The sequence below is a fragment of the Ptychodera flava genome, chromosome 12 (genome assembly GCF_041260155.1).
Source record: "Ptychodera flava strain L36383 chromosome 12, AS_Pfla_20210202, whole genome shotgun sequence".
Classification (NCBI taxonomy): Eukaryota; Metazoa; Hemichordata; class Enteropneusta; family Ptychoderidae; genus Ptychodera; species Ptychodera flava.
In genome coordinates this window covers 30,515,369-30,528,701 of record NC_091939.1, presented here as the reverse complement: position 1 = coordinate 30,528,701, position 13,333 = coordinate 30,515,369, and the positions used below count along the sequence as shown (strand labels likewise).

The window sequence follows — 13,333 nt, the reverse complement described above, 5'->3', positions numbered from 1 at the left end:
TTGATAGTTGGGAATTACATCATGTTATCATTTTTCATACACTCATCAAAAAATCTTGCTCTCTAGACAGTACTCCTGTTCAGGGTATGCTTTAGACTGGCCCAAAGTCACCTGGCTTTTCTTGGCAGCTGAGTTACTGGCTGGCCAAGGCGTTCACTCCACGATCTATACAACAGCCTACCATTAGCGTGTCGGTCTGCTGATATTTAGTCCTTCAATTTATCATATGTTTTGATACTTATGTGCCCACAGACTTAGAGCAAGTCTAGGTATGCTTGTAAAACAGTCTACTCAACAGATTCTATTTTGTACGTGATAACAGCAGTATGACACTTCCAACTTCAATTTTGTAACTAATCTAGTTTCAACAACATCTGAACGTCAACTTCATATGTTAACCAGTCAAAAATTTATTTCAAAAATATAAAAATAAATTACATTGAAAATTTATTGATAACAAAATTAAAATAGTCTAGACTCTGTCATTGTATTGCACATTTTTTCTTTCATAATACTGATACCAATTTCAAATATAAAATAGGCATACATATTCTAATACATAGTTTCAATTTTAAACATTAACCCAAAAAATGCAATAGTCAACATTGTAACACACATGGTCTTAACTCTCTGTTGTGATTTGTTGATTTGATGAAGTGGTATGCATCATTTTTCAAACTAACACATGCAAAGATTGAGTTAGCTGTTAACTCTCCCCAAAACGTGATCAGATAACAGTTTGAAACAACTGTTGGCTGGGAAAGTTTGAAAGTGCCGTCTATGCATGCATACGTTCCAGAATGCTTAAAGATGATGGGCAGTGGTTGCCTGTTCATGACTATTGACGACTGATGATAGCTTTAGAACTTCTGGATTTTTTTTGCAAGAAAATTAGATCCATTAACTCAGTTGGTAGAGCATCCAAAATGTATTCGGGGGATGTGAGTTTGAGTCCTGCATGGGTCACTTTTCATTTCATTGACTACATTTCAAGGAAACTGGATGTCGGTGTGACTGGTCATATTTGGGTAACAGCATGTTTGTTTTCTCTCAGTCTACAACCCCGTGAAACTGACTGTTCCTGGTAGCTCTCAGGCAACAAAAATCTCATGGCTGTTCAATATGTGCATATTGGTGTAATAAGAAAGTTCTGACACTTATTAACGTCTTTTCACTTCTTTTCCCAGGGTCTATGGATCTATCTACTCTTGTCCAAATCAACTGGAATTTACGATAGTTTGGTTCTGAAAGGGCTAACCCGTGCACCTCCAATTCCCCGCAAACAGGTCCACAATCACCATTGATAACAAAGGGTTTGGGCCAAACCATGTCTGTTAAAGGGGTAGCAGCCACCGCACACGAGAATCTCACTGTCGGGTTTGCTTTCAAATCATGAAATTGATGTGATTTACCTGCAATGGAAGTTGACCTTACGTTCTTTTAGTGCAAAGTTTGACCTGTTCAAAGGGTATGTAACGATTTGCTAGGCAGTTTATGTGAAGTAAATGAACAGGTGGGATAACAGAAATTTGGCAATACAGTGTAAACACCAGTATGGGTGATGCCAATCCCTCCCTTCATCACCAGGGTAAGTTTTTGCCTGTATAGTCTATGAACTGTCCTGTGTGTGTTTCATTCAATGTTGTCATTACATTGAGCATTCCCTCAACACTTTTCTCAGCACTTAGTGGGGCCCTAGGACCCCCTAGGTCAGTCACTGTCCAGGTGGGATCCAGAGCGACTACCATGATGTCGTCTTTACGGAGGTCACAACTCATGCTCTTTGTCAGCATGTTCAATGCGGCCTGCGGAAAAACAAAAGAAGATGTCTTCTTCAACATGGTGTAACATTCAGGTTCTATAATATTGAATAAGCTTATTTGTATGGCAATAACGTAAAATGAAAACACCACACACTGGTATATACAGAGCGATTCTGAAGCAAGTGGTGATGATTTCATATTTTCTGAAAATTAATTATTCATAGGCTTGGAATTCCAGGAATCTGCCTCGCTTTCTAATGTATGACAATTGGAATGCTCAAATGGAGAATGACAGTAAAAATATTAATCTGAAAACTTGTTATTGCTTCATGGAATTATGATCAATTTTTACGGTGGAGATAACATGGACATCATCAGCAATTTTGCTTTCGATGAGGCAAGATTTATAACACCCATACTTGTCATTTCTGCGCTAGACTGAATTTTTTGTTCACAGTTACATATATATGTATTTGATAGACCAACATACAAAGTTGGATACCATGAAAAGAGCATTATAAGCATAGTTATGGGAAGAACAATGTGTAATGAAAATCGCAAAGAAGGCCAGCAATGTTTGACTGCCTTTGATGATATTTGAATATTCAAAATAGCTGTTGTCCCTGTCTTATCTCTATGGGAAAAATACAATTTCTCAATTGTCACAAAACTAAGCAGGTGAAAACTTAAAAGACTTTAACAAATTTCCTAACCCAGTGGGACACAGCTAACAAGTGACTTGCACTACGGTCAATTTTTAAAAATCCCCAACAAAGTCTTGGCATACAACTGTTGGAAGACATGATACTCACCTTTGACATGTTGTAGACAAAAGGTCCACCTCCTTTTTCAAGTTCAATAGACCCAAGGGTAGACGAAATATTGATGATGGCAGCACGTCCACAGCTCATGCCATGACTGGTATCTTTTGACGAAGCCATCCTGAGCAATGGTAAAAATGCCTAATGAACAGAGAAAGGAACACACATAATTGATAGAAATAGAATACATCTACATGTATATGGTCCATAACACTTACATGATGAAATCTTACAGTCTACAGTTAAGGTGGTTTGTGCCTTGAAAGTGAAAGACTTAAACTTTTGCTAAAACTTTCATCAAGCAAACTTTTAACTTTTCTATTGCAAATTTTGGCACTAGAGAAACAACTCACCCAAAATTTACCTATACAAGTATTTGAAATTCAAAATGGCCGCCATCGCTGTGTTATCTCTATGGAGGAGTAAAATTCTTGATTTTTGAGAAAACTAAGCTGGTGAACACTTTTTTTACTTCATAAGCTTCAAAATGAGCCCCTACAAGTGGGGTAGGCCAAAAGAATATTGTACAAATATATTTTGAGTCCCAATATTATATATTATTGCCTGAATACATGGGTTTAGCTTTGCCCGACGCCAGGAGGGCAAATTGTCTCCTGCTGCGAGGGCACATAAACCCATATATTCAGGCAATAATATTTTTATTACATGCCTCTTCACACAGTTAATGCTATATGACATTTAGTTACAAGCAGGGCATTTCAAACAATTTTACTGTTATCGACCAGCATCAAACAGATTTTAACGAAAGTCAAAATAGCAGTGCGCGCATGGATATTTTACGTCTAGTGTCTACTTTGATATCAAAAATGTCCAAGGCTTCACTGGCACGGATAAACATGGAAACCGGTCAGTACACCGTTCACCGGCCCGCTAACATCCCGGATGTTCCTATTCAAATCAATGCACTGATTTGCACTCACATCGAGGCATGTCATATATGTCCCTGAGTGGCACTCTAGCTTCAAGAACACACTGATAGTACAAAATGCCAAGTCTCAAATGTACGCAGGTACTGACAGTCAAAGAGTTACCAGTCAGGTAGTTTGAAGAGAGCATGTGTTGTACTCTTCTGATAAAATGATATGTTTACTAATGTACAACAATTATACAAACTTTATCTTTAGTTGCAGTGTGCAATGCTAACACAAATGACCATATATCTATTGAAGACACAATGAAATATATCACATGATTTGAAGTCCAAACACTGATTGACATTGACCTTTCTACGCCTCTTACCACAAAATTGCTTATTGATTTCATTGCATTACAAATAAATTTGATTGACTGATTGACTAATTGATAAATTGATTGATTGATTGGGAAAATGTGTATGTGACAGGGTTAGACTGATGAGTTTGCTTGCTTCATGGTAGTATAAATGTACATCATCTGCATGATGAACATTGAGATAATATAGAGCGCCCTCACATGACAAATTTGGGTCCATCAGACAAGGGGAATAGTCTCGCCATGGCATGGCTGCTTATGTATATATCCTAATGCTTACTTACATCATAATTGTTCAATATGAATACATAAGAATAGTTAGAGAACTCCGTTCTAGTCTTACTTAAAATTTTATCAGAACTAATTCCAGGCTGTCAGAACTCATGGTTTTCACTGACATTTTAGCATACAATTTACAGAACTATTAAAAATCCAAATTTACATGTTTACAGATACATTTATTTAAGGCCAAAAAAATTGATTTGATTCTGGTCATCGCGCTTATTATTTCAAAGTCTGCGCATCAACTTTTTTTTTCCTGTTTTTCATTTGCCCCTATTGAAAAAATGGAAAAATGTATCAGTTTCCACCAAAGACAAAAAAAAATTTGAAAAAAAAATCGCGTCGCCGCATCATTTTTGCCACATGTCAATGACCAGAAACAAACCTATTATTTTTTTTGGCCTAAGAACCCTATTTGTGAAATCTAGAGTTTCAAAAACGCCGCTGATTTATGCAATCCTTGATAAGATTAATATTAAGGAACCAATCAGCTCACCAGTACTAGATCTAGAGATTAAAACGTTACAAATCATTTACTTATACAGGAAACCGATAACATGAAAGTATGTTAATTGACTTTTTGTAACAACAGAACATCAAGTGACTTCTTGTCACGTTGTTTGGGTTTGCCTATACAGATAATCCTAAGGGGGCTAAATCACTGTAGAGAGAGAAAGTTTGTATAAAGCAAAGAGTCACATGTAGTAGTTGACTGTTAATGCTAGCCAGCACCAACTGGTTCTTATCATATTAAATCCTATTTATGATGACGTATGTGCGGTGTATGTTTATGGGAGAATGGGGTCACAGGTGAGAATAATAAATCATGTTTTAGCAGGCGACCAATGACTGACCTTGGTTGTAAGGAGTGGGCCGACAGTGTTGGTGGCAAGGACGTTCATCGCACTGGATGCCTGTACACTATCATATGTCACTCCTTTGGTCGTAATGCCAGCGTTGTTGATGAGCAGATTAAGCCCATCGTTTCCGACAGCTTTCTTCACATGTTCTACGGCTCTGACAATGCTTGATTCATCGGTGACATCTGAAAGAGACAAAAAATTACATCATGCAGTTGATCATGACATTTTATTGTCATCTAATTCTAAAGAGTCACTCACAGACTACCAATTCCAGCAGTTCACATTTACTTAGTAGTTTTAGTGACACAATTACAAATTTGGCTGATAAAGCAGCAAGATCTTTGTATAGTTTAAAAAGGGTTTTATTGCACAACAAAAAGATAAAATTTTCCCTACATCTATTCAATGTTTTCATTACTAGTAAACCTGTTTTACTGTATGGCTCAGAGATTTGGGGACAAGATTTCATGGATTACAAGAAGTGGGATAAATCAGCAATTGAACTCACCTCAAATTTTGTAAGAACATTTTACAGTGTAATAGACAAGCTTGTAATGCCGCTGTTGAGTAATGCTACTTGAGATCAAACTTAATATTGTTAAACACTGGCTTCATATCGTACAACTGCCACATTGTAATCTTGCTAAAGAAGCTTTTCTGGAGCAAATGGTAAACAACACTAACAATAGATCCTGGTTTAACTGTTTAAGTGCTTTAATTAAAGACAATGGAATGGACTTTCTCCTTGATAAAGCTCCATCACTTAAACACCACAAAGTTATAACTGGATTAATGAAAACAAATTTTACAAACAATTATGAAGTCTTTTGGAAAAATTTGATCACTGATGAAAATAGTAAACTAAGAATGTATGCCAAAATAAAACGTAATTTTAGATTAGAACCCTACTTAACACAGTTACAAGGTGAGAAAAGAAAATTACTCACCAAACTTTGCATTAGCAATCATGATCTAGCAATTGAAAAAGGGAGACACACTGTTCAAAAAACCCCAATTACTGAAAGATACTGCAATCAGTGTAACACCAACAGTATTGAAGATGAGACACACTTTTTATTAGTCTGTCAGAAATACAAAGTCCAAAGAAAGAACTTTTTCAGTAAAATCAATTTCCCAAACGACGATACTGAAAATCAGCTTATTTCTCTACTAACAAAACAAGAGTTATCTTTAAATGAACAACTTGCAGATTATATTTTTACTTTATATAAACAAAGAAATACCTAGTTATATTTATTATTAGCTACTACTATTATAATACTGTAATACTTTATCTTTATCAAAGAAAATTTTAACTTATTTTTGTATCACACTTTTATTGCCACAAATGTGATGTAAATCCTATATTTACAAGCAAGCAATAAAAAATATTATTATTATTATTATTATTATTATTATTATTATTATTATTATACTTTGTGTGTACATCCAATGTTTCAGCCAGAACGGCATCAACTGGGGGATTTTCCCCTTTACCAGAAAAATTAGGAGGGATTTCACCAGTTCATGTCTCTAAGGTGTGACTGGAACCATTTCATGGGGGCTGATTTCCCCTTTACAAATTACTAGGGGTGCCAACATGTCAACAGAGGGGCAATTCTCCATCCCCCTCTCTAGACAAAACACTATACATCTACTTTATCCACAATTTTCAATTCTTTGCCTATTAACTGACATCTATTTTCTTACATTTTAATGTTTTGAAAGTCAAATCACTACTTTCTGTTTGATTTCAAGAGGAATACACATGATGTGTGCATCCCTATACAGTGAAATGGGAGAAACCTAACCTTGATAAGCACTATGTGATATACATGTACAGACTCTGTACTGAACGGTCATTGACATATTCTTTTTGACATGTTGTAAAAGTCACTTATGCAAGAAGTTTGTTGTTTTAACCATAGAAATTTCATCAATATACTCTTTGATTTACAGACTCACTCTACATGACCTTTGACCCTCAGATACGCATGGACTGACAGGCACAATAACACACACGAATGTGGGCCACTTTGTTTACTTACTCTAGCTTTTACCTAAACGGTACAATAGTCATTTTGTGATCACTGTATTTTGATAGTGCTCAAAAGAAAGTCATGTTCACAATCATGGTGAGATATTCAAATTCTAACAGCTTGTGTGTTTGACCATGAAATGCAAAAAAATCCTGTGATATTGTATACACTATTATGGAAGATGGTGTAAACAAACTCTCTCTCTCACACTCTCTCTCTCTCTCTCTCTCTCTCTCTCTCTCTCTCAATTTCAGCACAAGGGCAGGGGAAGCAATATTGTTTAAAGGTATACTGTCACCTGTTCCAATTTTGCCACAGTTACCATGGAAAGAGAAAATCTAACCAATCACAGATTTTAAGCAGGTGCCGCTTTTTAAAAACAGCGCCCTCACATGGGCATTTTGAATACCAAGGCACGTCCCTTTGACCATATATGGGTGGGTATATTTAGATTACAGGTGACTGTATACCTTTAATACAAACACTGGAAAAAATCATTCAGTGATTTGACTGCTCGACAAAAACTACTGAATCTTTGTGAAAAAGTGGAAATATTGTTTTAAATTCTAAGCCTTATGAATAGACAAAGCCAACAGGTGAATTTTATGGCAATTTTGCTTGACAATATTATGAGTATAATTTTAACTGTTCAACAAAATATTTCAGCTCTTGATTTCATTTTCTTCAAGTTTTATTAGTGAGCATTACAAATTTTTGTTTTGTCAGCTGATTTCAATATTTTCACTCCCTATCAGAATCCGCATCAAGGACAATTTCTCATGTACATGTAAGCCAGGATATTGTTATTGAAGTAATCAACAACATTGCAATATCTTGTTTACAAACAATCCAATGATTCCTTTGAATAACTTGATCATTATTGAAACTTTCAATTGAGTCATGATAATCTATATAAAATTGTCAGCAAAGATGTACTTGATCTCTTTAATCACTGTTACTTGAATATTGAAGGGGAATGACACTACTTTGATCACTTTGCATTTATTGAACTTTGAATATTTGATTTACATGACAGTGAAATTTTGTTACCACGGATATCTCTCAAATTAGGACAATTCTATCACAGGATATGAATCCCTGCAAACAGTTGCTGTATAAGAATTCTTAAATCTACATGTTCTATATTTTAACAGGCAGATTTTACATACCGGTAATATCATCGGCTAAATCAAGAATACATTAAACCAAAATCTAATTAAGTACTGTTTGAACTGCTGCTCATGTCAATAGACTACTGTTGTCGATTCATTTTCAAGTAGACCCACTTTAGTGAATTATAAAACCTAGCATACTATATAGTTACAAATATGTCTTTATTCTCCTATGAACATCTACAACACTCAATTAATTCATCAAGGTTTTGTATTGAATTCTTTCAAATGATCATGAAAAGAGGGCTACACGGCTAGACCAGATTAATTGACATGTGCAGATGACAAATAAAAACATTTCTCTTTTTGGCCTGACTGCTTTGCATGACTAAATCCACAACCAGCCAAAATAGCATCAACACTAACAGATGGTTGACTAAATGGTCATCTGTAACTGGATTAGTAAACACTGACTGGTTGAAATTTTCATGAAAACAAGAAATTTAAATTTCTATGAGGTTGTTCAGATAAACCAGCTACATGTATGTATGAGCAAAATTTTGTCTTATATCTTGCATGTGAAGGGAACATACATGTACATGCAGGTAGTGTGGCAATGAGTAAATCAAATGATCTGAGGGCTTGGGACCACCAATTTTTCACCCAAAAACTCATTTGTTTTGTCCTTGGTGGTCAGACAGACTATAATGGCATGGCCAACGGGAAAAGTTAATGAAACACTGACAGCAGACATCACACTTATCAAAGTTGCCAGGACCACTTACAGCCTACATATATTTTAATATTTGGTCCTTGAACTATTCAGTTTCAACATGAATTTGCTCACCCCTCATGTACTGTGAACATTTGAATTATACAACGCAATCATTTGATTGAACGTTTTATGTGGTGGACAACTCTCATCCAGGTTAGAACTATAATAAACATTTGAACTCACCATATTATTTATATCAATATGACCACTTGGAATTTTGTTTGACTTTTGTATGTTTGTTTTATTTTAAATTACTGAAGACACTATGGTGATATTTTTGAAACTACAGTGATATTTTGAACAACAAAATTTGAGTCTTTTGATGGTGTAATTAATGATGAGTCCATTTTTAAGGGTCGAATGCCTTTATGAATGTTTGGTTGTATTGGTATCGATTACCTCTAGTATCCATGGTCAGCTTCATTATACCAGGACCAACTACATAATAGTTTTTAAGACTTCATTTGATTATGTTCATCGCATGAAAAAAACAAGGATTCTGAAGAAGAACTCTACAACAGAGTTTACGATTGGGCACTTCTCATTTAAACGATGATAGAACGTTATAATCAAACGACGTAGCAGTATATCATTATTCTTTGTCAATCAGTGTTGACCATGACTTCAACGCTACATGTACATGTTACGTGTGTAAAATTTCACTGAACATGCCGTATGTGGAACTCTCAGTGACACATCTTGCAACTTATAAACAATTGTTTTAAAATCATCAAAAGCAATGTGTGTACATACCAAGCTGCAATACTTTAACTCTTGGGTTTGCCACTGACAGTTCCTGCAATTCCTAGATTTCATAAAGAAATAGAGAGAGAGACACAGAGAGAGAGAGGGCTTTACTTATTAGTTAAATACTGTCAATTCATTACTATCGTAATTTAATTTTTATAAAGGGAGTGATTTTTTCAGAGCCAATATTATCTCCTGTATGTCCATCATACCATTTCACTGAACACGATTGGAGAGAATTACAGTATATTCATATATATATATATATATATATATATATATATATATATATATATATATATATATATATATGTGCACAACTCTGGCAATTATTCCCTACCATGGGAAATCACCATGACAACAATCATTACCAAGACAACTTAAATGTTGTGTCTTTATTTTTGCTCTTCTAACAGTTTTATATAGATGTCCTACTTGTCCTACATCTAATGACACAGCTATGCATATTTGACCTAGATACGTGTGTGAGTGTCAGGGCTGTATAGGAGCTGACAAGGTCGAGTTTCAAGGTCACCTATAAAATGCTGATTTTCTGTATTTTAGTGTGTGATCAACAAAATTCACTAATGGCAACTTTTCTTGAGGATTTCAATAATAGTGTAGGGGATTTAGTTAATTTGATTAAAAAATGTATAAATGTAAGTCAGAGTGGAAAGGGGCAGCCATTAAGATACATTTTAGTTGCATTACAACATGCTCAGGGAAGGAAAAAGGTTGGTTGGTGTAAGCTGGAATTTTCAAATTGAGAAATAAATGGTATTTGAATGGAAAAGTGACAGTCTTTCAGCATCACTTTTGTAGATCTTTGCCAAAATAGCTGACCCTCATTATTATAATTTTATTAATTTTATTACAAGTTTCATTAATTTTGTTAAAATTAAATTGTACTTTCTTTAGGTAATGGATCAACAGAAAACAAAAGTGACTTTTCTTCATTTTATACCTGATGATTGAGTGACACTATAATCCTGGTGAATGTGGAGAAGGGTCTGACAGTCAATTTACGCCTAGATTTGGCATACATCAGTTAAATGCAATTAGCAAAGTAAAGATATGAACTTTTGAAGGTATATTTTTGACTGGCCAATATTATTTTTTTAAAGGTGGACGTTATATTTTTCTTGGTTACTTCTCATCGATTTATCGTATCACCTTAAATCTTGAACTCTTTTAGCGGCTACAGAGGTTTGGTCTCCAATTGATTATCCGAGCAACACAGCCAGCACAATTGTTGGTCACATTAGGGTCTATGCAATGCACCACAAATGTTAATGTGAGAGGGCTAAATAATACATCTCGCAAAAAAAGAGTTAGCATGGACAATGCAGACCACAAAGCTTGGTAGCTGCAGTGCTGTAGTTGGAGGTTTTGCTTTGGTACACGCCTCAGTTTTTCCTCATGACCCACGTACCCAGGCAGAAGCCAATAGCACGGATGAGTGAATCACCAATGGGCAATGATGTACTTCATAAGAAGTGAAACAGGGACCTTTGGGAGACGACTCTGCGGTAAAAAATAGTTACCTCCATGGTAGTATCAAAGGGACAAAGTAGCCCATTTTTCGTGAATTTTGTTTGATAAGAGATACTACTTATATTGAAAATTAAATGAAACCATCGCGAAAATGAATTAATGGTCATGACCATTAATTCATCATCGCAATGGTTTGTATCGTGTCTAAAACTGGGGTCGAATACATGCATGGTCACCAATTCATTCGGTATCTTTTAACGTGTCAAACAATATAAGTAGTATCTTGTATCGAACAAAATTCATGAAAAATGGCCGACTTTGTCCCTTTAAGCTCTCCCCCTAAAAGAGAATCACATAAATTCCTTCTGATTAACAGCTCTCTATACACTGTATGCAGGATGTTGATGTCAATCTTGACCTATCGTACAATAAATACAGTGACTGTGAATCTTGGAAACCTTGTCATAGAGCGTCTGAGACTTAAATAACATTGGAGACAAGTGAGCATTGAACATGGACTCATTTTTAGGGGACTTTGGCATATATGCTCTTTGAATGAAGCATGTATTGACAGTGCTGTACAGGTAACAGCATCACATCAAAAATTCAGGCTATTAACGAGCTAAAAACCGCTGGACCGTATGTAAATCTATGAGCCAGACAACAAATTGCACATCAAGCAATATTAGTAGTACCTGATGAGCTCTGTGGGGTTCAGCCCTTGATCAGTCCCCCCCCTTCTCCAGTGACATGTTGCTGTTCAGCTATTGTAAACACAACATGTGGGCCCTCAGGAGTGCATAGAGCACAGGGTATCGCAGGAAGTATTCGTTAAGGAATTATGATCAAATGCAGTAAATGTCCTTATGGGCCATAAATGAGTTATTTATAGTCATGGCAATAAGCCCCCCCCCCCCCCCCCCCCGCGACTAGGAGAGCAAATTAAAGAAGGGGATTTATAGGGAGGGTATTAATAACAGATATGGATTAGTTTTTGAAATACTGCACACTGAGATAGTGAAGGTAAAGTAATAGGCACACATACGACACAGGTAAGACTTGTCATGGGTACCTCCATGGGACCCTGTGCAAAGAGGGACCGTCAATCATGACAGAAACGTCTGTCTGGGAGAGCATGAAGTGCCCCCGAAGTGCCTCACTTTTTCATTTGTTGCGTAATGCTCTTTATTCTGAGTAACCTTGGGTCTCTGTTGTACAGCTCAACAATACAAAGCTGCCTTTGGCCACAATGTTTACGAATAATCAGTAAGGCAGGAGCATCATGAGCACAAAGTCAATTCAATAACCAATCGATATTTTTTCCCACAAGTTGCTAAAACCGGTACAGCTAGCATGGCCCACGTGCTGCGTGTACAGTAAAACTAGGCCAGCGACCAATTAATAGACTGACATCTTGGGTTGGGGAGCTTGATAGTTGACCAGTTCGGTCATCACTGCACTGCCTCCAATGCTTCGTAGAAAAGATATGATGATATGCAATGGGTCAAGGAGATTCGGTCAACGTACGTTCTCAGAGTAAAACAGTAATTTGAATATGTAAAGTAGGGCTACCATCGTTGACGGTGCTGCATACTTCGAGAACCACAGCATTACTGGAGAAAAGTGCGAATGTATAAAACACAAACGATTCTTACCTTTGCCTTTCCTGTCCCCGGGGTTCTACAAGTCGCAAACAAATTAAGTGGAGGTTCTGAAAGCACTACCAACTGCTTAACGAATTCTAATCCCAGCCCGCGGTTTGCCCCAGTAATCAGTACGTTGCGAACAAACATACTGCGAACTACGAATTGCTGTATAAAGTTCAGTCCTCGAGTGACTATATCACATGACCAAAATAACATCCTTGTTCCCATCTAACATAATAGTGAAACTTATAAACGCTTCTTTATGATAATGGTTCACTCAAATCGTATGTATATCAAAACTGAAGTTGTGTTTTTTTTAAAACAATTGTGTAAATAGACGAATATACAAGTTAAAGGTGACCGGCACAGAGATAAACATTCGAGGTTGAGGCTACCCTACTTTCGGTGATGTCCCCTTGCATTTAGTACGCAACTTATGATTGGCTAGTAAGTCAATGGAAATTATTCATTTTTTTTGCCATGAAAATATTTCAAGCATTTTTTGATTGATTGAAGCAGTAGTTGATGGTATTATGAACT

General features: G+C 36.1%; 1 protein-coding gene across 1 annotated transcript; it reads right to left on the bottom strand.

Moving 5' to 3' along the window:
- Window positions 1–386: 386 nt before the first annotated feature.
- On the bottom strand, window positions 387–12,999 carry LOC139145602 (C-signal-like). Its single transcript, XM_070716863.1, has 5 exons — window positions 12,803–12,999; window positions 9,660–9,711; window positions 4,972–5,162; window positions 2,576–2,725; window positions 387–1,805 (listed from the first exon to the last, which is right to left on the bottom strand). The coding sequence occupies exons 1-5, from the start codon at window positions 12,938–12,940 to the stop codon at window positions 1,581–1,583; spliced, it is 756 nt and encodes a 251-aa protein (XP_070572964.1). The 5' UTR covers window positions 12,941–12,999; the 3' UTR covers window positions 387–1,580.
- Between the last annotated feature and the right edge of the window lie 334 nt (window positions 13,000–13,333).